Source organism: Oncorhynchus mykiss, chromosome 9 (assembly GCF_057628025.1).
Source record: "Oncorhynchus mykiss isolate SJ-2025 chromosome 9, ASM5762802v1, whole genome shotgun sequence".
Taxonomy (NCBI): Eukaryota; Metazoa; Chordata; class Actinopteri; order Salmoniformes; family Salmonidae; genus Oncorhynchus; species Oncorhynchus mykiss.
In genome coordinates, this window is record NC_143030.1 from 73542165 (window position 1) to 73566567 (window position 24403).

Consider the following 24403-nt stretch of genomic DNA (forward strand, 5'->3'; position numbering starts at 1 on the left):
TTTTGGATTTGTTTAATTTGTAAATGCATCGTATGTAGAACAAAGAAAAATATATAATATTTATAATAGTACATAATATTTATAACAACATATAATGAATTGACATTATATACACATGCACTAGAATTGTACGCAATCACAGAAATAATTACAATAATATTTCCGTTCCTTTTAGTTGCAGTATTTACATACCTTCACGGGTTAAAATAACCTGTTTTTAAAAACATTTAAAATGGGATTGAAGGAATGCATTGCTACAGTATAAGTTTTACTGCCCTCTCTAGACCCCTCAGGTTCAGACAACGTTAACACAGAAAGGACATGGCCATCATAGACAGTGCAGTTTCGTACAGGGAAAAGAAAGCATTATAGAAATAAAAACATTCCTAAACCTTACAGTTTTGGAGTACTGTATTTCACTAAACCAATCGTGTGTCTTCCTGTGATGTCATCTGTAGATCAGGAAGGTGACTGTAGAACATGTGTATGGAGGCTAAGATTTCTACCACCATTTACTTCTTCACATGTTCCAGAGGAGGTAACTACATTTACTTTTATTTAACTAGGCAAGTCAGTTAAGAACCAATTCTTATTTTCAACGACGGCCTAGGAACAGTGGGTTGTTCAGGGGCAGAACAACAGATTTTTACTTTGTCAGCTCAGGGATTTGATCTTGCAACCTTCCGGTTACTAGTCCAATGCTCTAACCACTAGGCTCCCTGCCGCCCGAATATAGCACCATGCAATTCCAGCTCCTCCAGATGAAATGTAATAGCCCAGGAAGCTTGGCTAGGTTGGCACTGCTGTGTGTCTGCTAAAAAGGCTTTTGGGGGTTTTTCCGGTTTGAAACAGAGGTCACTTCTGAAACACTGTAGGGTGCTTCAGCAACATGCATTGATGACACGAGGCAGACGATTGTGTTGATATCGAGGAGACTTACCTCAAGCTACTGTAGCTGCAGTTTTTCAAGAATCCCTAAAAAATATAGTTCAACTATTTTACTGAAAGCATTGATTAGACTAACATTGAAGTGTATGGTTTGAGTCCTTCATACTGTAGCTCCTACCAGCACTGTTTGAAACTGTACATTGATTGACTGTCACTGACATCCACACGCTGTATACAACATGGCAGGCTAGGCATTCAATGCTTATGTGCTATGAAGATTTAATACAGTCACCAACGGGTTAAGTGTTATCATTATATTCAAACAGATACTACGTAGGCCTACTCAGTTGACATATTGGCCCCGGAGAAGGCCAGCTTTAAGCGCCAATGACATAACACAAAATGAAAGAAAATGACAATAACAGCTCCTCCAGCTAATGTATACAAATATACAAAAGGAAAAGTTCTTCAACGTCTCCAATAGTGATCAGAAAGCCAGTCGGTTCACATATAAACAACACACCAAATATTTTTTGCTGCACCTCGTTGTATTGCAGTTGGCTGTTCACTGATCCAGCCTTTACCAGGCACGAGTCGTCATATTGCTCCTGTAGTGAAAATAGGAGACAGCCTCCACATGTTGCCGGTAGCTTATAATGGCATGATTCTGATCATGATCAGTAGTTCAACATGAACGTTTGAATACTAACTGTCATTTTTTTGGTTTGAAGAAGTACATAGTAAAAACTCCCTCGGTGATGAGAAGATCATTTCTATATGCAGCAGAAGGAATGTTGATGCGTTAATGATAGGCAGGTACATCAACAACAATTCATTCAAACCACAAAGTGTAAAAATACTTTACATAACAAAACCTCTTTTAAGATTCTCAAATCGTATCTTAAACATTTTTATGGGGGAAAAAACCCCTACAAAAATTAAGAAAAGCTATTTACAAGAAACTTAGGACTCGATTCAATCTGTGCTGCGGAGGTTCAGCGCTATAGCGACATTGCAATTTAAAAAGTAATTTCCGATTGAGCCGGCATATGCAGCGTTTACTGTGAATGCAGTATCCGTGAACGCGGGAACATTGCTTTAAGTGTAAATCCCGCTAAAGCACTGAACTTCCCATCATGCACCAGTGAAGATGTCATGTTATGTAACAGTTCTTGTTTTTTCAAAATGTTTTCTCTTTTGAGTCTCTGCATTACTCAATAAATTATCACAGTACCACCAACGTGCGTCACACACACACACACACACACACACACACACACACACATAAACAAACAAAACATTCAAACACTCTCTCCCTTAACTGTTGTTTGAAAGTTAATTCTGTCCGTCCCACTGTCCCCTCTGCTATTAGCAATATCCCACATTCATTCTGCCTGTCCCACTGTCCCCTCTGCTATTAGCAATCTCCCACATGCATTCTGTCTGTCCCACTGTCCCCTCTGCTATTAGCAATCTCCCACATTCATTCTGTCTGTCCCACTGTCCCCTCTGCTATTAGCAATCTCCCACATTCATTCTGTCTGTCCCACTGTCCCCTCTGCTATTAGCAATCTCTCACATTCATTCTGTCTGTCCCACTGTCCCCTCTGCTATTAGCAATCTCCCACATTCATTCTGTCTGTCCCACTGTCCCCTCTGCTATTAGCAATCTCCCACATTCATTCTGTCTGTCCCACTGTCCCCTCTGCTATTAGCAATCTCTCACATTCATTCTGTCTGTCCCACTGTCCCCTCTGCTATTAGCAATCTCCCACATTCATTCTGTCCGTCCCACTGTCCCCTCTGCTATTAGCAATCTCCCACATTCATTCTGTCCGCCCCACTGTCCCCTCTGCTGTTAGCAATCTCCCACATTCATTCTGTCTGTCCCACTGTCCCCTCTGCTATTAGCAATCTCCCACATTCATTCTGTCCGTCCCATTGTCCCCTCTGCTATTAACAATCTCCCACATTCATTCTGTCTGTCCCACTGTCCCCTCTACTGTTAGCAATCTCCCACATTCATTCACTCTCTCTCTCACAAACATTCTCTCTCTGTCTCTCCATGTATCCTGTGGCGTGGCCTCAGCCTAGCAGGACCTGGAGGTCAATGTGCTCAGTTTGCGGATCGCACTGTCCTGCTGTTTCTTGGAAAGCGGTGGACTTTGATGTGTTTGGACAGATGATCGCTGCGGGCAAATTTCTTCTCGCAGATGGGACACTGATAAGGCTTCACTCCAGAGTGAGAGCGCCGGTGTCTGGAGAGTTCGTCTGACCTCGAAAACCTGAGACAGACAGACCCAGAGCACATCAGACAACCTATATCAGAGCCACGGTTTCCCATAGCACCCTGAGGTAAAATGTCCCCTCTCTCTGTCTGACTACACCAGTACACTCTATCCATATTATATCTCTACCCATATTTGATTTTAACACATGTGCACAGTAATGTCCAACATATCTATTTCTGGTCTTCACTCTGATTCCTGGGTAGCTTTCTGTTGGTAAGGTGTCCAGTCACAACTGAAGGGTTAACTCATTACTGAGATGTTAATCCCCAATGGTAACACATTGATTAAAGTCATGTAAAGTAATCTTGAAACATTCATTCCATACACACTCATCATGAATCATGAAGCAACTGTGCTATTGAGATGAATGGATAGAATCCCTGCATGGTAACATGGCCTTTCATCATGCACTCACACATGCAGTACGCACATGCAGTACGCACATGCAGTACACACATGCGGGACAACAGGTGCTACACATGCATAACATGGTAGTGAAATGGTTAAGTATTACTAGGCCTCATTATGAACAGAGGGTTTTCCTGTATGGCCAGAAGTGAACCACTGTATTTAAAACGAACTGGTTCTGGGGATGTTACTCAGACGTTAGGAAACCTCATCTACCTCTATTGTAATATTACATAGTATTCTACATCAGTACTACACAGCACTCGTTACAGCCCCAAGATGATGGTGTGCTATAACATGTTGCCAGTATCTTAGAATGGCATGACTCAAAATCACAGCAAATCCCATTTTATTGGTCACATACACGTAATAAGCAGATGTTATTTGGGTGTAGCGAAATTATCAGTAGTTAAACATGACCGTTTGAGTATAAATGGTAATTTTTTGGTTTGAAGAAGTACATAGTAAAAACTCCCTCGGTGATCAGAAGATAATTTCTATATACAGCAGAAGGAATGTTGATGCGTTAATGATAGGCAGGTACATCAACAACAATTCATTCAAACCACAAAGCGTAAAAATACTTTACATAACAAAACCTCTTTTAAGATTCTCAAATCGTATCTTAAACGTTTTTATAAGAGAAACCCCCCCCCAAAAAATAAGAAAGAAAAGATATTTGCAAGACATGTAGGACTCTATTCAATCTGTGTTACATACTATGCTACTTCCATTCCAGGGGTGCAATATTCACTAGGGACAGAGGGGGCATGTCCCCCCTACATTCTGAAATTGCATTTATCATTAGAATGTGATCATTGGAATGTTTTATAATTGAAATGAGATACAAAACGAGGCAACGGTAAGCTTTAGGACCATAGGGATGTCTCCAAGCGGTCGGGAAGGCTGTTTGGAGTTTTTATCCAACTGGATAAAAACATTATATATTTATATTTTTTAAATCCCCCCCCCCCCCCCCACCACCACTTCTGAAACCAAAGCTGTGCCGTACTATACATGATGTGTCAGCACTCGCTATACCCCCAAGCTGAAACTGTGATATAACTCCTTCATGTTGAGACAAGATGGCTACAGTTCATCTCTGACTGAAACAGCCTCACCCTATCCTTGTCTAAGCCAATAAGCAATACATGTGGGACAAGATTAACTGAACTAATTGTCTCTGCTATGTTAACATCCTGACACACTACTACTATCTCTCCCTGGAAGTTGATATGAAGTATTTCCCTGTATAAAATTGTTGGACAATGTTATATGTCTGTTATATGAAACTGTTAGGACTTGTTATATGGCTGTTATATGAAACTGTTAGGCCTTGTTATATGGCTGTTATATGAAACTGTTAGGCCTTGTTATATGGCTGTTATATGAAACTGTTAGGCCTTGTCATATGGCTGTTATATGAAACTGTTAGGCCTTGTTATATGGCTGTTATATGAAACTGTTAGGCCTTGTTATATGGCTGTTATATGAAACTGTTAGGCCTTGTTATATGGCTGTTATATGAAACTGTTAGGCCTTGTTATATGGCTGTTATATGAAACTGTTAGGCCTTGTTATATGGCTGTTATATGAAACTGTTAGGCCTTGTTATATGGCTGTTATATGAAACTGTTAGGCCTTGTTATATGGCTGTTATATGAAACTGTTAGGCCTTGTTATATGGCTGTTATATGAAACTGTTAGGCCTTGTTATATGGCTGTTATATGAAACTGTTAGGCCTTGTTATATGGCTGTTATATGAAACTGTTAGGCCTTGTTATATGGCTGTTATATGAAACTGTTAGGCCTTGTTATATGGCTGTTATATGAAACTGTTAGGCCTTGTTATATGGCTGTTATATGAAACTGTTAGGCCTTGTTATATGGCTGTTATATGAAACTGTTAGGCCTTGTTATATGGCTGTTATATGAAACTGTTAGGCCTTGTTATATGGCTGTTATATGAAACTGTTAGGCCTTGTTATGTGGCTGTTATATGAAACTGTTAGGCCTTGTTATATGGCTGTTATATGAAACTGTTAGGCCTTGTTATATGGCTGTTATATGAAACTGTTAGGCCTTGTTATATGGCTGTTATATGAAACTGTTAGGCCTTGTTATATGGCTGTTATATGAAACTGTTAGGCCTTGTCATATGGCTGTTATATGAAACTGTTAGGCCTTGTTATATGGCTGTTATATGAAACTGTTAGGCCTTGTTATATGGCTGTTATATGAAACTGTTAGGCCTTGTTATATGGCTGTTATATGAAACTGTTAGGCCTTGTTATATGGCTGTTATATGAAACTGTTAGGCCTTGTTATATGGCTGTTATATGAAACTGTTAGGCCTTGTCATATGGCTGTTATATGAAACTGTTAGGCCTTGTTATATGGCTGTTATATGAAACTGTTAGGACTTGTTATATGGCTGTTATATGGCACTGTGTTATACGCAGCTGTTAGGGGATGACGGAGGTTAGGCTTATGAGAGCCTGGGTAAGGCTGTTTGTGGAGCCATTGTTGGGCAGGGTGGGATGCCCAGGTGTGTGGAGGAGAGCCTTGATGCCCCAGCTACAGCCTCCACAGCTTAGTTAGGCTACACTCTGGCTCTGTTCGAGCTTGTTCCTGAACTCAGCCCTGAAGCATGCGGTAATCACTGACAAGACGCTGGCAAGGACCAAAAGAAGGGGCGGTGGGACTTACTGTAGTGAATTACAAGAACTAAATGTATCCTAAACTCTTTCCTGTAAACATAATGTACAACAACACTAATGAATGATCACTTACAGATAGATGTAAGTCAACAGGAAAGGACAGTGTTATTGTAACTCATGTAAGTCAAAATATATTTTTTAAATTAATGAATTGAACCTTTATTTAAGTAGGCAAGTCAGTTAAGAACAAATTCTTATTTACAATGACGGCCTACCAAAAGGCCTCCTGCGGTGACCGTGGCCTGGGATTTAAATAAATAAATACAATCACAACAAGAGAGACAACACAACACTACATGAAGAGAGACCTAAGACAATAACATAGCAAGGCATCAACACATGACAACACAGCATGGTAGCAACACAACATAACAACATGGTAGCAGCACAAGATGGTAGCAGCACAAAACATGGTACAAACATTATTAGGCACAGACAACAGCAAAGAGCAAGAAGGTAGAAGGTAGTGCTCTCGAGCGGCTAGATGTTCTTAAACATTCGGCCATCGGTTGTGGCTGCTTTGTGTGATGTATTGTTCTATACATCACACAAAGCAGCCACAACTGTCAGTAAGAGTGTCCATGATTGAGTCTTTGAATGGGGAGATAAAACTGTTCAGTTTGAGTGTTTGTTGCAGCTCGTTCCAGTCGCTAGCTGCAGCGAACTGAAAAGAGGAGCGACCCAGGGACGTGTGTGCATTGGGGACCTTTAACAGAATGTGACTGGCAGAACGGGTGTTGTATGTGGAGGATGAGGGCTACAGTAGATATCTCAGATAGGGGGGAGTGAGGCCTAAGAGGGTTTTATAAATAAGCATCAACCAGTGGGTCTTGCGATGGGTAAACAGAGACGACCAGTTTACAGAGGAGTATAGAGTGCAGTGGTGTGTCCTATAAGGGCCATTGGAGGCAAATCTGATGGCCGAATGTTTAAGAACATCTAGCCGCTCGAGAGCACCCACCCTTAGCTGCTGATCTATAAATGATGTCTCCATATTCTAGAATGGGTAGGATGGTCATCTGAATCAGGGTTAGTTTGTCAGCTGGGGTGAAAGAGGAGCGATTACGATAGAGGAAACCAAGTCTAGATTTAACGTTAGCCTGCAGTTTTGATATGTGCTGAGAGAATGACAGGGAAGGACAGTGTTACTGTAACTAATGTCAGTCAATAGGGAGGACAGTGTTATTGTAACTAATGTCAGTCAATAGGGAGGACAGTGTTACTGTAACTAATGCCAGTCAATAGGGAGGACAGTGTTATTGTAACTAATGTCAGTCAACAGGTAGCGACAGTGTTACTGTAACTAATGTCAGTCAATAGGGAGGACAGTGTTACTGTAACTAATGTCAGTCAATAGGGAGGACAGTGTTATTGTAACTAATGTCAGTCAATAGGGAGGACAGTGTTACTGTAACTAATGTCAGTCAATAGGGAGGACAGTGTTATTGTAACTAATGTCAGTCAATAGGGAGGACAGTGTTACAGTAACTAATGTCAGTCAATAGGGAGGACAGTGTTACAGTAACTAATGTCAGTCAATAGGGAGGACAGTGTTACTGTAACTAATGTCAGTCAATAGGGAGGACAGTGTTACAGTAACTAATGTCAGTCAATAGGGAGGACAGTGTTATTGTAACTAATGTCAGTCAATAGGGAGGACAGTGTTATTGTAACTAATGTCAGTCAATAGGGAAGGACAGTGTTACTGTAACTAATGTCAGTCAATAGGGAGGACAGTGTTACTGTAACTAATGTCAGTCAACAGGTAGCGACAGTGTTACAGTAACTAATGTCAGTCAATAGGGAAGGACAGTGTTACTGTAACTAATGTCAGTCAATAGGGAGGACAGTGTTATTGTAACTAATGTCAGTCAATAGGGAGGACAGTGTTATTGTAACTAATGTCAGTCAATAGGGAGGACAGTGTTATTGTAACTAATGCCAGTCAATAGGGAGGGCAGTGTTATTGTAACTAATGTCAGTCAATAGGGAGGACAGTGTTACTGTAACTAATGTCAGTCAATAGGGAAGGACAGTGTTACTGTAACTAATGTCAGTCAACAGGTAGCGACAGTGTTATTGTAACTAATGTCAGTCAATAGGGAGGACAGTGTTACTGTAACTAATGTCAGTCAATAGGGAGGACATTGTTACCGTAACTAATGTCAGTCAACAGGTAGCGACAGTGTTACTGTAACTAATGCCAGTCAATAGGGAAGGACAGTGTTACTGTAACTAATGTCAGTCAACAGGTAGCGACAGTGTTACTGTAACTAATGTCAGTCAATAGGGAGGACAGTGTTACTGTAACTAATGTCAGTCAATAGGGAAGGACAGTGTTACTGTAACTAATGTCAGTCAACAGGTAGCGACAGTGTTACTGTAACTAATGCCAGTCAATAGGGAAGGACAGTGTTACTGTAACTAATGTCAGTCAACAGGTAGCGACAGTGTTACTGTAACTAATGTCAGTCAATAGGGAAGGACAGTGTTACTGTAACTAATGTCAGTCAATAGGGGAGGACAGTGTTACTGTAAGTAATGTCAGTCAACAGGTAGCGACAGTGTTACTGTAACTAATGTCAGTCAATAGGGAGGACAGTGTTACTGTAACTAATGTCAGTCAATAGGGAAGGACAGTGTTACTGTAACTAATGTCAGTCAATAGGGAAGGACAGTGTTACTGTAACTAATGTCAGTCAATAGGGAAGGACAGTGTTACTGTAACTAATGTCAGTCAACAGGTAGCGACAGTGTTACTGTAACTAATGTCAGTCAATAGGGAAGGACAGTGTTACTGTAACTAATGTCAGTCAATAGGGAAGGACAGTGTTACTGTAACTAATGTCAGTCAACAGGTAGCGACAGTGTTACTGTAACTAATGTCAGTCAATAGGGAGGACAGTGTTACTGTAACTAATGTCAGTCAATAGGGAGGACATTGTTACCGTAACTAATGTCAGTCAACAGGTAGCGACAGTGTTACTGTAACTAATGTCAGTCAACAGGTAGTGACAGTGTTACTGTAACTAACGTCAGTCAATAGGGAGGACAGTGTTACTGTAACTAATGTCAGTCAACAGGTAGCGACAGTGTTACTGTAACTAATGTCAGTCAATAGGGAGGACATTGTTACCGTAACTAATGTCAGTCAACAGGTAGCGACAGTGTTACTGTAACTAATGCCAGTCAATAGGGAAGGACAGTGTTACTGTAACTAATGTCAGTCAACAGGTAGCGACAGTGTTACTGTAACTAATGTCAGTCAATAGGGAGGACAGTGTTACTGTAACTAATGCCAGTCAATAGGGAAGGACAGTGTTACTGTAACTAATGTCAGTCAACAGGTAGCGACAGTGTTACTGTAACTAATGCCAGTCAATAGGGAAGGACAGTGTTACTGTAACTAATGTCAGTCAACAGGTAGCGACAGTGTTACTGTAACTAATGTCAGTCAATAGGGAAGGACAGTGTTACTGTAACTAATGTCAGTCAATAGGGGAGGACAGTGTTACTGTAAGTAATGTCAGTCAACAGGTAGCGACAGTGTTACTGTAACTAATGTCAGTCAATAGGGAAGGACAGTGTTACTGTAACTAATGTCAGTCAATAGGGAAGGACAGTGTTACTGTAACTAATGTCAGTCAATAGGGAGGACAGTGTTACTGTAACTAATGTCAGTCAATAGGGAAGGACAGTGTTACTGTAACTAATGTCAGTCAATAGGGAAGGACAGTGTTACTGTAACTAATGTCAGTCAATAGGGAAGGACAGTGTTACTGTAACTAATGTCAGTCAATAGGGGAGGACAGTGTTACTGTAAGTAATGTCAGTCAACAGGTAGCGACAGTGTTACTGTAACTAATGTCAGTCAATAGGGAAGGACAGTGTTACTGTAACTAATGTCAGTCAATAGGGAAGGACAGTGTTACTGTAACTAATGTCAGTCAATAGGGAGGACAGTGTTACTGTAACTAATGTCAGTCAATAGGGAAGGACAGTGTTACTGTAACTAATGTCAGTCAATAGGGAAGGACAGTGTTACTGTAACTAATGTCAGTCAATAGGGAAGGACAGTGTTACTGTAACTAATGTCAGTCAACAGGTAGCGACAGTGTTACTGTAACTAATGTCAGTCAATAGGGAAGGACAGTGTTACTGTAACTAATGTCAGTCAATAGGGAAGGACATTGTTACCGTAACTAATGTCAGTCAACAGGTAGCGACAGTGTTACTGTAACTAATGTCAGTCAACAGTTAGCGACAGTGTTACTGTAACTAACGTCAGTCAACAGGTAGCGACAGTGTTACTGTAACTAACGTCAGTCAATAGGGAGGACAGTGTTACTGTAACTAATGTCAGTCAACAGGTAGCGACAGTGTTACTGTAACTAATGTCAGTCAATAGGGAGGACAGTGTTACCGTAACTAATGTCAGTCAACAGGTAGCGACAGTGTTAATGTAACTAATGTCAGTCAACAGGTAGCGACAGTGTTACTGTAACTAACGTCAGTCAATAGGGAGGACAGTGTTACTGTAACTAATGTCAGTCAATAGGTAGCGACAGTGTTACTGTAACTAATGTCAGTCAATAGGGAGGACAGTGTTACTGTAACTAATGTCAGTCAACAGGTAGCGACAGTGTTACTGTAACTAATGTCAGTCAATAGGGAAGGACAGTGTTACTGTAACTAATGTCAGTCAACAGGTAGCGACAGTGTTACTGTAACTAATGTCAGTCAATAGGGAAGGACAGTGTTACTGTAACTAATGTCAGTCAATAGGGAAGGACAGTGTTACTGTAACTATTGTCAGTCAATAGGGAGGACAGTGTTACTGTAACTAATGTCAGTCAATAGGGAAGGACAGTGTTACTGTAACTAATGTCAGTCAACAGGTAGCGACAGTGTTACTGTAACTAATGTCAGTCAATAGGGAGGACAGTGTTACTGTAACTAATGTCAGTCAATAGGGAGGACAGTGTTACTGTAACTAATGTCAGTCAACAGGTAGCGACAGTGTTACTGTAACTAATGTCAGTCAATAGGGAGGACAGTGTTACTGTAACTAATGTCAGTCAACAGGTAGCGACAGTGTTACTGTAACTAATGCCAGTCAATAGGGAAGGACAGTGTTACTGTAACTAATGTCAGTCAATAGGGAGGACAGTGTTACTGTAACTAATGCCAGTCAATAGGAAGGACAGTGTTACTGTAACTAATGTCAGTCAATAGAGAGGACAGTGTTACTGTAACTAATGTCAGTCTATAGGGAGGACAGTGTTACTGTAACTAATGTCAGTCAATAGGGAGGACAGTGTTACTGTAACTAATTTCAGTCAACAGGTAGCGACAGTGTTACTGTAACTAATGTCAGTCAACAGGTAGCGACAGTGTTACTGTAACTAATGTCAGTCAATAGGGAGGACAGTGTTACTGTAACTAATGTCAGTCAATAGGGAGGACAGTGTTACTGTAACTAATGCCAGTCAATAGGAAGGACAGTGTTACTGTAACTAATGTCAGTCAATAGGGAGGACAGTGTTACTGTAACTAATGCCAGTCAATAGGGAGGACAGTGTTACTGTAACTAATACCAGTCAATAGGGTAGGACAGTGTTACTGTAACTAATGTCAGTCAACAGGTAGCGACAGTGTTACTGTAACTAATGCCAGTCAATAGGGAAGGACAGTGTTACTGTAACTAATGTCAGTCAATAGGGAGGACAGTGTTACTGTAACTAATGTCAGTCAACAGGTAGCGACAGTGTTACTGTAACTAATGTCAGTCAATAGGGAGGACAGTGTTACTGTAACTAATGTCAGTCAATAGGGAGGACAGTGTTACTGTAACTAATGTCAGTCAATAGGGAGGACAGTGTTACAGTAACTAATGTCAGTCAACAGGTAGCGACAGTGTTACTGTAACTAATGTCAGTCAATAGGGAGGACAGTGTTACTGTAACTAATGTCAGTCAACAGGTAGCGACAGTGTTACTGTAACTAATGTCAGTCAATAGGGAGGACAGTGTTACTGTAACTAATGTCAGTCAATAGGGAAGGACAGTGTTACTGTAACTAATGTCAGTCAACAGGTAGCGACAGTGTTACTGTAACTAATGTCAGTCAATAGGGAGGACAGTGTTACTGTAACTAATGTCAGTCAATAGGGAGGACAGTGTTACTGTAACTAATGTCAGTCAACAGGTAGCGACAGTGTTACTGTAACTAATGTCAGTCAATAGGGAGGACAGTGTTACTGTAACTAATGCCAGTCAATAGGGAGGACAGTGTTACTGTAACTAATACCAGTCAATAGGGTAGGACAGTGTTACTGTAACTAATGTCAGTCAACAGGTAGCGACAGTGTTACTGTAACTAATGCCAGTCAATAGGGAAGGACAGTGTTACTGTAACTAATGTCAGTCAATAGGGAGGACAGTGTTACTGTAACTAATGTCAGTCAACAGGTAGCGACAGTGTTACTGTAACTAATGTCAGTCAATAGGGAGGACAGTGTTACTGTAACTAATGTCAGTCAATAGGGAGGACAGTGTTACTGTAACTAATGTCAGTCAATAGGGAGGACAGTGTTACAGTAACTAATGTCAGTCAACAGGTAGCGACAGTGTTACTGTAACTAATGTCAGTCAATAGGGAGGACAGTGTTACTGTAACTAATGTCAGTCAACAGGTAGCGACAGTGTTACTGTAACTAATGTCAGTCAATAGGGAGGACAGTGTTACTGTAACTAATGTCAGTCAATAGGGAAGGACAGTGTTACTGTAACTAATGTCAGTCAACAGGTAGCGACAGTGTTACTGTAACTAATGTCAGTCAATAGGGAGGACAGTGTTACTGTAACTAATGTCAGTCAATAGGGAGGACAGTGTTACTGTAACTAATGTCAGTCAACAGGTAGCGACAGTGTTACTGTAACTAATGTCAGTCAATAGGGAGGACAGTGTTACTGTAACTAATGTCAGTCAATAGGGAAGGACAGTGTTACTGTAACTAATGTCAGTCAACAGGTAGCGACAGTGTTACTGTAACTAATGTCAGTCAATAGGGAGGACAGTGTTACTGTAACTAATGTCAGTCAATAGGGAAGGACAGTGTTACTGTAACTAATGTCAGTCAACAGGTAGCGACAGTGTTACTGTAACTAATGTCAGTCAACAGGTAGCGACAGTGTTACTGCATAAGAGCTTCCAATTCCACACAACGATCCAGCTCTTTGGACATTCATGAAGCTACAGAATACAGTAAGCAGCAATCATAAAGCACTTGAAGTTCCCAGTTCGAAGAATGGACACTAAGGAATATCATTATATCTTGTTCAAAAACAAGACATACCATTATTTCAGAACATCATGGTGTTTTCACAATAAACTGCTTGTGTTCAAATCTACAGTCCACTAGAAACCAAATATCAATGTTCACATTTAAGTCCTTACCCAGTTTGAATGTGTTTGTGTCTACCTACACTTGCCTGTATGCATGCATGTGATGTGGGTATGCATTGTGTATGTATTGTGTACATGTAGGTATGCATTACGTGTGTGAGGAGAATGGAGATGCCAGAGGAATGCCAGCTGTACAGTAAATGTGTCATTTGGTTTTTATGGGCGTGATGAGAATCAGAGGAATGTCAAAAACACTTTATTTTGTTACAACACAAGGCACTCAAATGACAGATGGCTGGAGGTGCATATTTCCCAAGCTCACTTCCATTTCCTGACAAGGATGAGAGGAGGAGGTGGAGGCAGAGGAGGGAGGAGGAGTGAGGGTCCCTCAGACAGAGAGCAATTTCTGAAGGCCACACTGTGCCCTGTGGGATGGCGAGGGGGGATACCACATGCCCAGGGCAGTCATGTATTGGGGCTAACCCAGGTCACTGTGATAAGACCACAGGACTGCTGAGCACTGCCAATCTTATCGGACTCGAGACCTTCTCACCAGCTGTTCCCACGGGCACACTGAGCTTTTTATGTTTAGTTGTGCAACCACATTGGATGGAGAGGTCAGGGAGATGGGGAAATGAATAATATGGGACAAATCTATGCTTTATGCTTGCTGAGTAAGTGGAAACAGAGAAACAAACTGCTTTGGCACACTAATATATCATGGATAATAATCAAATTAGTATGCGGTAAAGTCATTCATTATGCCATAAAGTTAGTGCTGCTACCAAAACTTTGAACTTGATTCTGCAAGAGTGTAACTGAGTGCAGATGGAGAGCAAACAGAGAGGCAGCTAGAGGGGGCAAAGTCTGCCCACACTTCAAAGGCCTTATCTAATCTCAAACTCTGCTATAGAAGAAAACACAGAGATATGGAGCCAACGAGAGAGCATGAGAGGGGAGGAGAGCATTCATTATGAGGGACACAAATCATTTTAGTTCTCCATCATGTCTAATTGAGCTGACGCACAACTTGGAAAATTAATTATATTTTTCTCATAAAATTAATATCTGTGTTTTGCAGAGCAGCTGGTGGGATTGGCTTTGAATGGCTTCGTATCTCTCTGTGATAATATCAGCCAGCGAAGGAAGTTGATAACCCTGTTAACCTCTGGAAGGAATCAACGCATCTCAGATAATCCAACCACAGTCAACAGAGATAGTTGTATACTCTGTGGCTTCTCCAACTAAAACATGGACTGGTATCGCTAAATTGTCATACATTGTTGGACCATCACAGCTAAACATCCCCTGTTGCACTCACTGACTGTCACTGCCGTGTATGTAGTCACATGAATAACCACACATTTAGTAGACCTATGAGCTCCACCCGTGAAGTCTGGCTCTAACACGACCTACACAATGTCTTGAACCTACTCACCTCCATCCACAGCCAGGCCAGGTGCAGGCGAAGGGCTTTTCCCCCGTGTGCCTCCTCAGGTGGGCCTTCAGGTGGCTGCTCTTGGTGTACATCTTGGCACAGCCAGGGAAAGTGCACTTATGCATTTTTACAAGGTCCGTAACCGAGCTCTTCTGGAACTTCTGTCCTCCCACCAGGATCCCTGCAGCCTGGCCACCTGCAAGGCCACCCTCCCTGAGACCCAGGGGCTTGGCGGCGATGGGTACGGGCGCGATGCGCACAAATTTGGAAGACGTACCATTGAGATTAGCTGGAGACACCAGCTGGGGAACCAGGGCAAACGTCTGGCCCTGGATGTTGACCAGGAGCTGGGCGATTTTTATGTCTGAGGAGGGCAGGGTGGACTGCGGTGGTACTGGTGTTGGTATCACACCTGGGCTGGGCTCTTGCTTAATCTGGATTGGTTGAATCTGCAAGATGACAGGCGTCAAGCCAGACCCCTCCCCTGGGGCTGGTGTTTCAGCAGGTTCCTCCTGTTTAATCCCACTACAACCGTTGGAATGTGTTATTGTGGATGTTGCTGTGTATTTGGTCACTGTGGTGGGGACAGTAGCCCTGGCAACAGGTACTGACTGCTCTAGCCCAGGTTCTAACTCTGTCACCTGACAGTCTACATCCAACATCCCTCCCTCACTAGCCTCCTTCTTCAACGTTACCACCTCCATATTCTCCTCCAGGAACTCCTCTATCTCCTCCAGGGTGGGCTGAAACAGCAGCCCCACATGATCCTCCAGGTCCACTGGGAACACAGGGAACTCAAAGCACTCCTCTTTGGTTGGCTGAAACAGGCGGTCCGTCTTCGACTCCCATGCTAGACCCCTGGGGAGGATGGGTGGTACTGAGGGAGATAGAGTGGGAGTAACTCCACTTCCGAGGGTGGCCTGGGAGAGCAGGAAGTCGAGGAGACCATCCTGGCTCTCTCCACTGGAGCTGCTGCTGCCGTAGCTGGAACCCAGCACCTGGGACTCAGGGCTGGAGCAGGAGCAAGGGCTGGACGAGTCACTCAGGTCGTCCTCTGAGAACGGGGAGGGCACCGCCTGGTAGACACCTGTGTCTATCACCATGTCCGATTCGTGATGTTCTGCAGGAAAGCTGGCGTAATACAGGAAGGTCTCCTCTCCTACCGACAAGTTATCCACCATTCCTGACCTGAGCCAGTCACCTGAGCCAGTCACAGCTCTGCTAGCTCCACTTGATTGCTAGAAGTTATGAGTGTATGACTCAGTTTCTCCTCTTCTCCCTAGAAAACAGAAATAGATGACCATCATGTTTGCAAAATGGCATGGCAATAGAGAAAATAATGAAAGAGAGTATGAGAGGGAAAGAGAATAAGAGAGGGAGAGAGAGTAAGAGAGAGAATAAGAGAGATAGAGTGAGAGAGAGAAATGAGAGAGAGAGAGAGAGATGTACATTGCACATTTGTACATTGTTACAACACTGTATATATATATATAACACTGTATATATATATATATATATATGTACATATATACATAATATGACATTTGTAATGTCTTTATTATTTTGTAACTTTGTGAGTGTAAACTTCTGTGAATGTCTACTGTTCATTTTTATTGTTTATTTCACTTTTGTATATTATCTACCTCACTTGCTTTGGCAATGTTAATATATGTTTCCCATGCCAATAAAGCCCCTTGAATTGAATTGAGAGAGTAAGAGAGGGAGTGAGAGTAAGAGAGGGAGAGTAAGAGAGAGAAAGAGAGAGAGAGAGTAAGAGAGAGAAAGAGAGAGAGAGAGTAAGAGAGGGAGAGAATAAGAGAGAGAGAGTAAGAGAGAGAGAGGGTAAGAGAGCGAGTGTGTGAGAGAGTAAGAGAGATAAAAAAGGGAGAGAGAGTAAGAGAGAGAGAGAGTGAGAGAGAGAGTAAGAGAGAGGGGAGAGAGAGAGTGAGAAAAGAGAGAGAGAAAAGAGAGAGAGAGAGAGAGAGAGAGAGAGAGAGAGAGAGAGAAAGAGAGTAAGAGAGAGAGAGAGTAAGAGAGAGAGAGGTAATGTTATCCTCCCTATAAGATAATAAATAACTCAAAATAACTCGAGTCAAGAGGTCAAAACAAATAAAAACAGTTATATAACACTGCCCCCTGCACCACAGCACGAGCCAGCCTGAGGGTTTAAACAGTAAATACCATCTTGGCTTGCAGGGGGTTAAATTGCATTCTTGAAACCTTCAGTTTGGGCATGCAAGTACTGCCACTCAACTTCTGGAGAAGGAGAATAACTGTCAATATGTAACTCATGGTCAGCACGAATCTATTGTAACTACCTATAACCGTTTTGGATAAAGAAGTAGCCTAGCCAATGAATGCCATTCGTTATTTTATTTCACTTTAAAATGTATAGTAGCTCTGGGGCATCACGTGTGAAGGAGGAATTTCAAGAGTGCGTTTCCAATTCACTTCGATTTACCGTCATAAACCAATGTCGAAAATAGATGACCGACTGCAATTATCAAAGTTTTTCGTCTAGATATTTATCATTCAATAATACTGTAAAAGTAAGACTAATTCCTATGGGCTACAAGGCAGGCAACAGCTGCTGTCGACCTAACCCGTCATCGGCTTCAAGTAATAGGCTTAACCACATATTTCAGTGCATTTTATTATCATGTGATTCCTTCAATAAGATTAAGGGACATGAGAAGTAAGGATTCACATGGTGTATTTTATCTTCCAAGTAATATTCGCTTGGGATTTTCCTTGGAAAAAATAGTTTGTAAAATCGAAAAGATTTTCTTGGCATTGATTATCTTCCATTGGTTTATATCGTTATAAAAACGTACGTGTATTACATTGTAAAACATGTGGATGCTTGAATGCATGAACTAGTTGTGCGCCCCCTCAGTTTTCATTGATTTGACGGAGAATAACCTGAACATGAAAAAGCGTTGACTCACTATGCTAGACACAGTTTGAGAAGATCGGGCTGGGAGCATTTAACTACTGTCATACCACACAGTGTGTGGATGAAATAAAAAAAACATTTAAAAGCACGTAGCAGATAAAATGTTAACAAATCGACAACTACGGTGTAGGCAATTTCAAAGAGATTTACATTGTAACCACATTGATAACATGTAACGGTCTCTCTCATTCCCTCTCTGTGAACACGGTTTTTAGTTTCATCCAATAATTTATGCAACTAAAATATATCCAAAACAGTGCCCCTTTGGTGTGCATATCCACTGTGAAAATACGTGCCTATGCTATACATAATATGAGCGCATATCGTCATCAGCCTATTTATTGCAGCAGTTTTCCCCCCAACTGTTTGCGCTGTATGCAGAAAGCATGTCGCACCATGCGTCCAATCGACGTAAACATGTTATTGTGCAGTGTGCTGTCGGAGGGAGCGCGCAACGGGGCGCACGCTTCAATTCCTTTCTGCCATCGCTTCCTATGTGAAACACTTTACACGGTAGAGTTTATGCACCAACCTTTATGTATCGAGAGAATGTTAGTCCTTTCACCTGAAGTAAGTGAAAAATGATCCGTTGGTGAGATGATGTCAATAGCGTTGTGGATTAGCCCTTGAGACGAGCTTCTCATCGCAATGCCAATCCATAGGGCGGGTGCTACGATCTACCGTAGTAGTAGTAGTAGTAGTAGTAGCAGTACACTACCGTCACATGATTGGTGCTGTGTAGTTTATAAGTAATTAGGGGTTGGGTTATGAAGGCTCGTCTGCTCTGCGCTTCGTATTGGCTGACAACATTTGGAGGCTGGACTCGATGTGTTGTCGTTTATGGACTCACTAAAGACAGACAGACAGACAGACAGACACTGCAATTACATAAATTCCCTCTCATCCTCCTGTAGCTAAAACGCAATGGAGACTGGGTAACTTTGATGCAATCATAGTGAATGCCACATTCATAGAAATGGATTTAATTATAGTATAACATTTTATATTAGAATATGACATGTGTTTTTGTGTCTAAAATGTTTGTGCTCCATAAAATCAATGTAATCTAGCAGATATGGTCATGGGTCATTAGTACCTTTTAAAGTGCTCCCAGACTACTCAGAGACACGCCTAAAGCACAGTCCTAAGGTATAACACTAAAGGAAGCGTATGAGGCAGGCTACACTCCGCAGCGGCCTGTCTATACAGGCTTTAGCCTGTTGATGTCAGGCCAGGCTGAGGGAAGCTTTAGCCTGTTGATGTCAGGCCAGGCTGAGGGAAGGTTTTGCCTGTTGTTGCCAGGCCAGGCTGAGGGAAGCTTTCGCCTGTTGTTGCCAGGCCAGGCTGAGGGAAGCTTTCGCCTGTTGTTGCCAGGCCAGGCTGAGGGAAGCTTTCGCCTGTTGTTGCCAGGCCAGGCTGAGGTGTTGGTCTCTAAGCTGCTAAATTAAGGCACAGGAGGAATTTTTCTAGGAACTAGAGGACAGTTAGGGGTAGCAGGACACTTGACTTCACCCTGGAACAGACACTCCAGCTCTAGGACGGATTGCTGTCAAGAGGTCTCACTACCAACAAAGCAGTGTCAAATGTAGTACCAAAACATCTCTAGGGAGACCGAGAGCCCCTGAGAATTATGCAACGTTCTCTCTAACTCACATGTAAACACAACACAGCCCATCCTGGCTCTCCTCTCAGTCCCCCCCCCCCCCCCCCCCCCAGTCTAATGCACATATAAACACAACACAGCCCATCCTGGCTCTCCTCTCTGCCCCCCTCTGTCTAATGCACATATAAACACAACACAGCCCATCCTGGCTCTCCTCTCTGCCCCCCCCCCCCCCCCCCCCCCCAGTCTAATGCACATATAAACACAACACAGCCCATCCTGGCTCTCCTCTCTGCCCCCCTCTGTCTAATACACTTATTAGACAGCTTAGTGGGCTTTTGTTACATCGGACTGTCTCATCCTCTTCAGTGGATTAGGCCCTCGCCTTTTGCCTACTTCCACACATGTTGGTGGGGGATATATATTTTCACCGACCCTGTGTTCACTTTTACACTATTGGATTTGTGAAAATGTGTTATTGTATTGAATGGATGAATGCATTTACTTAATGAATGGACATTGAAATGTGTGTACAGTATAAAAGGCATTTGAAATAAAGTCAAATCAATGTATTTATATTTTTAAGGTGATTCCTTTGGAGCACTTAGGAATATTGTTTATGATATCAGTTGTACGCACACACACACACGTGTGGGGTTTCCTGGAAGTGTGAGGGAGACACTCGGGGAGAGGAGAATTGGACTCTGGAGTGTTTCTCAAGTCTCTGGAACAGAACCCTGTCCATAGGTCAGGAGAGATCGGGAGGGAGTGAGAGAGAGAGAGAGAGAGAGAGAGAGAGAGAGAGAGAGAGAGAGAGAGAGAGAGAGAGAGAGAGATGGACAAAGAGAGAGAGAGCGAGAGAGCGAGAGAGAGAGATGGACAAAGAGAGAGAGAGAGAGAGAGCGAGAGAGAGAGATGGACAAAGAGAGAGAGAGAGAGAGAGAGAGAGAGAGAGAGAGAGAGAGAGAGAGAGACAGAGAGAGAGAGATGGACAAAGAGAGAGAGAGAGAGAGAGAGAGAGAGAGAGAGAGAGAGAGAGAGAGAGAGAGAGAGAGAGAGAGAGAGAGAGAGAGAGAGAGAGAGAGAGAGAGAGAGAGAGAGAGAGAGAATGGACAAAGAGAGAGAGAGAGAGAGAGTTCCAAATTGAGCAGCTGCTGAAAAATGAGCTCCTGTATATATTGAGATTCAAATGGTTTTTTAGAGTGAAGTACATCGAAAAAATCAAAAGAAAACTGCAAGACTCAATAGAAGACAATACAAGCAACAAACCAAAAAGACAGGATTTCGAAAAAGTAACTATATTTCATAAAATTATACAGTTATCTTAGCTAGCTGAATTGTTAGCTGAATTGTTTACATGTTGCTAAGCAGTTGCTAGGGACTCTCCTGGAAGAAGCTAGCTAGCTTACAAAGAATAACAAAGAGTAACAAAAAAAATATCTAGTTAACAGAAGAAAGGAAGACAAAATAAGGACAAAATAAGGACAGAAGAAAAAAGAAAAGAAAAAAGGACAACAAAGTGAAACAGTCCTCTGAAGAAACAAGAGAGCATTATACAAGAAACAGCACTTCTATTGCAACATTGTAGCCAACATCACCAGCGTTGCTATGGAAATTGTTTACCCACCAGACATCCAAACAGAGAAAGCTAAGAAAAGTTTCAAAGGTTTGTTGATGGGACAGAACCATGAATGCCTGTTTGCAGATCTTACCAGTTACAAAACAAGAGCAAATTTAATTTTTAATACCAATCGAGGGAACATATGGAAAAAGGTTATTTGCAACCATTTCCCTTTCTCAAAAAAGAGGGGCATCAGCCAAGGATGTCAGATCAGCATTTTTGAAGAAGCTGACCAGAGCAACACATATCAAACAGTAAACTTATATAATAATGGAACTGTATTGATACAAGGCAATGATTCAAGCCTCCAGGCTTTTGAGAATAGGTTTGCTACCCTAAAAGAAGACGCTGACATCATCTCAGAAAATGAGGAAAAAGTCAAGGAGGGAGATGGAGAAAAGCAGACCCCAATGGTCTCTGTGACCCAGCAGGAAGCCCTCAACGTCCCTTTACCTACCTCACCTGCAGCAGACAGAGTCAAGGACATGACAATTTCAATAAGAACACCTGCTATGCAACGTTTCCACAACACCCTCTCTCTAGTCGAAGCAGAGGTCATAGAACTCAGAGAGAAGAAGCTTCAAGAGGAGGACACTGTCCAGAAACTCAAAGAAGAGATGAAACAGTTCAGGGAGGAGAGCAGAGCATCCATAGCTAAATTAGAAAGCAGAATGGACAAGCTGAGTCAGACAAATGATGACCTCAGAGACCATCTGAGCACAACTAGAAAGGAGCTCGAACAAAAAGAGAGGTACATTGACACCCTCAACCGGCAGAGAGTCATTGTGTCCTCTGCATCTAGAAAACATGTCCACCAGCTTGGTACAACACAAGCAGAACCTGAGACCAGCATGGCCTCCACTACACAGCCGGATGACACTGCACCAGCCTACCAGTCTGCTCCAGCCCAGGTCAACCTACCAGCCTCTCAGTCTGCTCCAGCCCAGGTCAACCTACCAGCCTCCCAGTCTGCTCCAGCCCAGGTCAGAATACCAGCCTCCCAGTCTGCTCCAGCCCAGGTTAACCTACCAGCCTCCCAGTCTGCTCCAGCCCAGGTCAACCTACCAGCCTCCCAGTCTGCTCCAGCCCAGGTCAGAATACCAGCCTCCCAGTCTGCTCCAGCCCAGGTTAACCTACCAGCCTCCCAGTCTGCTCCAGCCCAGGTCAGAATACCAGCCTCCCAGTCTGCTCCACCCAGACAATCACCCACAACTGCAATTCTAATTGATTCAAATGGGAAGTTCTTAGTCCAGGAAAGATTATTCCCTAGACACCAGGTGTATAAGTTCTGGTGTCCTACAACTGAGAGTGCAATGCAGCTACTCAGTCAGACCAGGATTGACACCCCTGACAACATCATCATCCACACTGGCACAAACGACCTTCATGCCAAAGGTGAAAATGTATATGGGGCAGTGAGAAGAGTGGCAGAACGGGCACAGGCTATGTTCCCAACAACCAATATAGTTGTGTCCACCCTCCTACCAAGAAAAGACTTCCCAGAAAAGTTGATCGACAAAATAAATCAACAGATCACTGTGGACTGTGCCTCACTGCTCAACGTCAGAACGGCTCACCACCCCACTCTGACATGTCAACACTTATATGATAATATACATCTTGATCAGGACAGTATCAGAACCTTTGCCAAGGACCTAAAAGATGCAACACTTGGCAGGGACCCACACACCCATCACCCCAGCAACAAAGGTCCCACGCCCCACCTTCTGAAACAACAGTACCTCCACCATCCCGAGGAGAAAAGAGCCAGACATGGCTTATTACAGCACAGCTCTACTAGACCAGGCCCAACACAGCACAGCTCTACTAGACCAGGCCCAACACAGCACAGCTCTACTAGACCCGGCCCATCACAACACAGCTCTACTAGACCTGGCCCATCACAACAAAGCTCTACTAGACCTGGCCCATCACAACACAGCTCTACTAGACCTGGCCCATCACAACACAGCTCTACTAGACCTGGCCCATCACAACAAAGCTCTACTAGACCCGGCCCATCACAACACAGCTCTACTAGACCCGGCCCATCACAACACAGCTCTACTAGACCCGGCCCATCACAACGCAGCTCTACTAGACCCGGCCCATCACAACACAGCTCTACTAGACCTGTCCCATCACAACACAGCTCTACTAGACCCAGCCCATCACAACACAGCTCTGACCACTACTCCAGGGTCGGTCAGAACACTGCCCTTCAGGGAAGTAGACCACATGATGCAGTCCACACCATGTATCAATTAGATCGTCAGCCTACATATGCTGAGGTAACCTCTGGCAGAAGACCCCTAGAACAATCAGAGATAGGAGAGGTGCGCCAACTACTGCAACTAATATGCAGACTACTGAGCTAGACAGTCCCTTTAATTCACACACGGGCACGCACGCGCACACACACACACACAAACACACAGGGTTGCAGATTGCACATAACATAAGTACAATGCAATCTTATTCCATTCTTATTCATTTGTTTACAAATATTCCTAAATGTATTGACACCGGTATTATAATAATTATTATATGTAATGGTGTGTGTGTGTGTGTGTGTGTGTGCGCGTGTGTGTGTATGTATGTATGTATGTGTGTATATGTGTATGTGCATGTATGTGTGTATATATATATATATATATATATATATGTATGTGTATGTGTATATATATGTATATATATATGTATGTATGTATGTGTGTATATGTATGTGTATGTATATATGTATGTGTATGTATATATATATGTATATATATATGTATGTGTATGTATATATGTATGTATATGTGTATATATGTATGTATATATATATATGTATATGTGTATATGTGTATGTATATATATGTATATATACATATTTTATTTTTTTTGTTTTTTTCGATGTACTTTACTCAAACCAGTGAATATCACTTATTATAAATGAGATCATTAACTATCAGCTCTTGGAATATCCAGGGCCTATACTCTTCACATTTTGGTTATAAAACAACTAATCCAGAATTGATTAAAAACATCAAGGGACAGGACATCATAATCCTACTGGAAACATGGTGTC

General features: G+C 42.5%; 1 protein-coding gene across 2 annotated transcripts; it reads right to left on the reverse strand.

Annotated features, from left to right (window-relative positions):
* On the reverse strand, window positions 1–18835 carry LOC110532747 (Krueppel-like factor 15). Of its 2 annotated transcripts, none has more exons than XM_021616868.3 (3): window positions 18642–18835; window positions 15154–16432; window positions 1–3173 (listed from the first exon to the last, which is right to left on the reverse strand). In XM_021616868.3, the coding sequence occupies exons 2-3, from the start codon at window positions 16332–16334 to the stop codon at window positions 3005–3007; spliced, it is 1350 nt and encodes a 449-aa protein (XP_021472543.2). In that variant the 5' UTR covers window positions 16335–16432; window positions 18642–18835; the 3' UTR covers window positions 1–3004. The 2 variants fall into 2 exon arrangements, with proteins under 2 accessions (XP_021472543.2, XP_021472544.2); XM_021616869.3 differs by having other exon boundaries at window positions 18675–18828.
* Between the last annotated feature and the right edge of the window lie 5568 nt (window positions 18836–24403).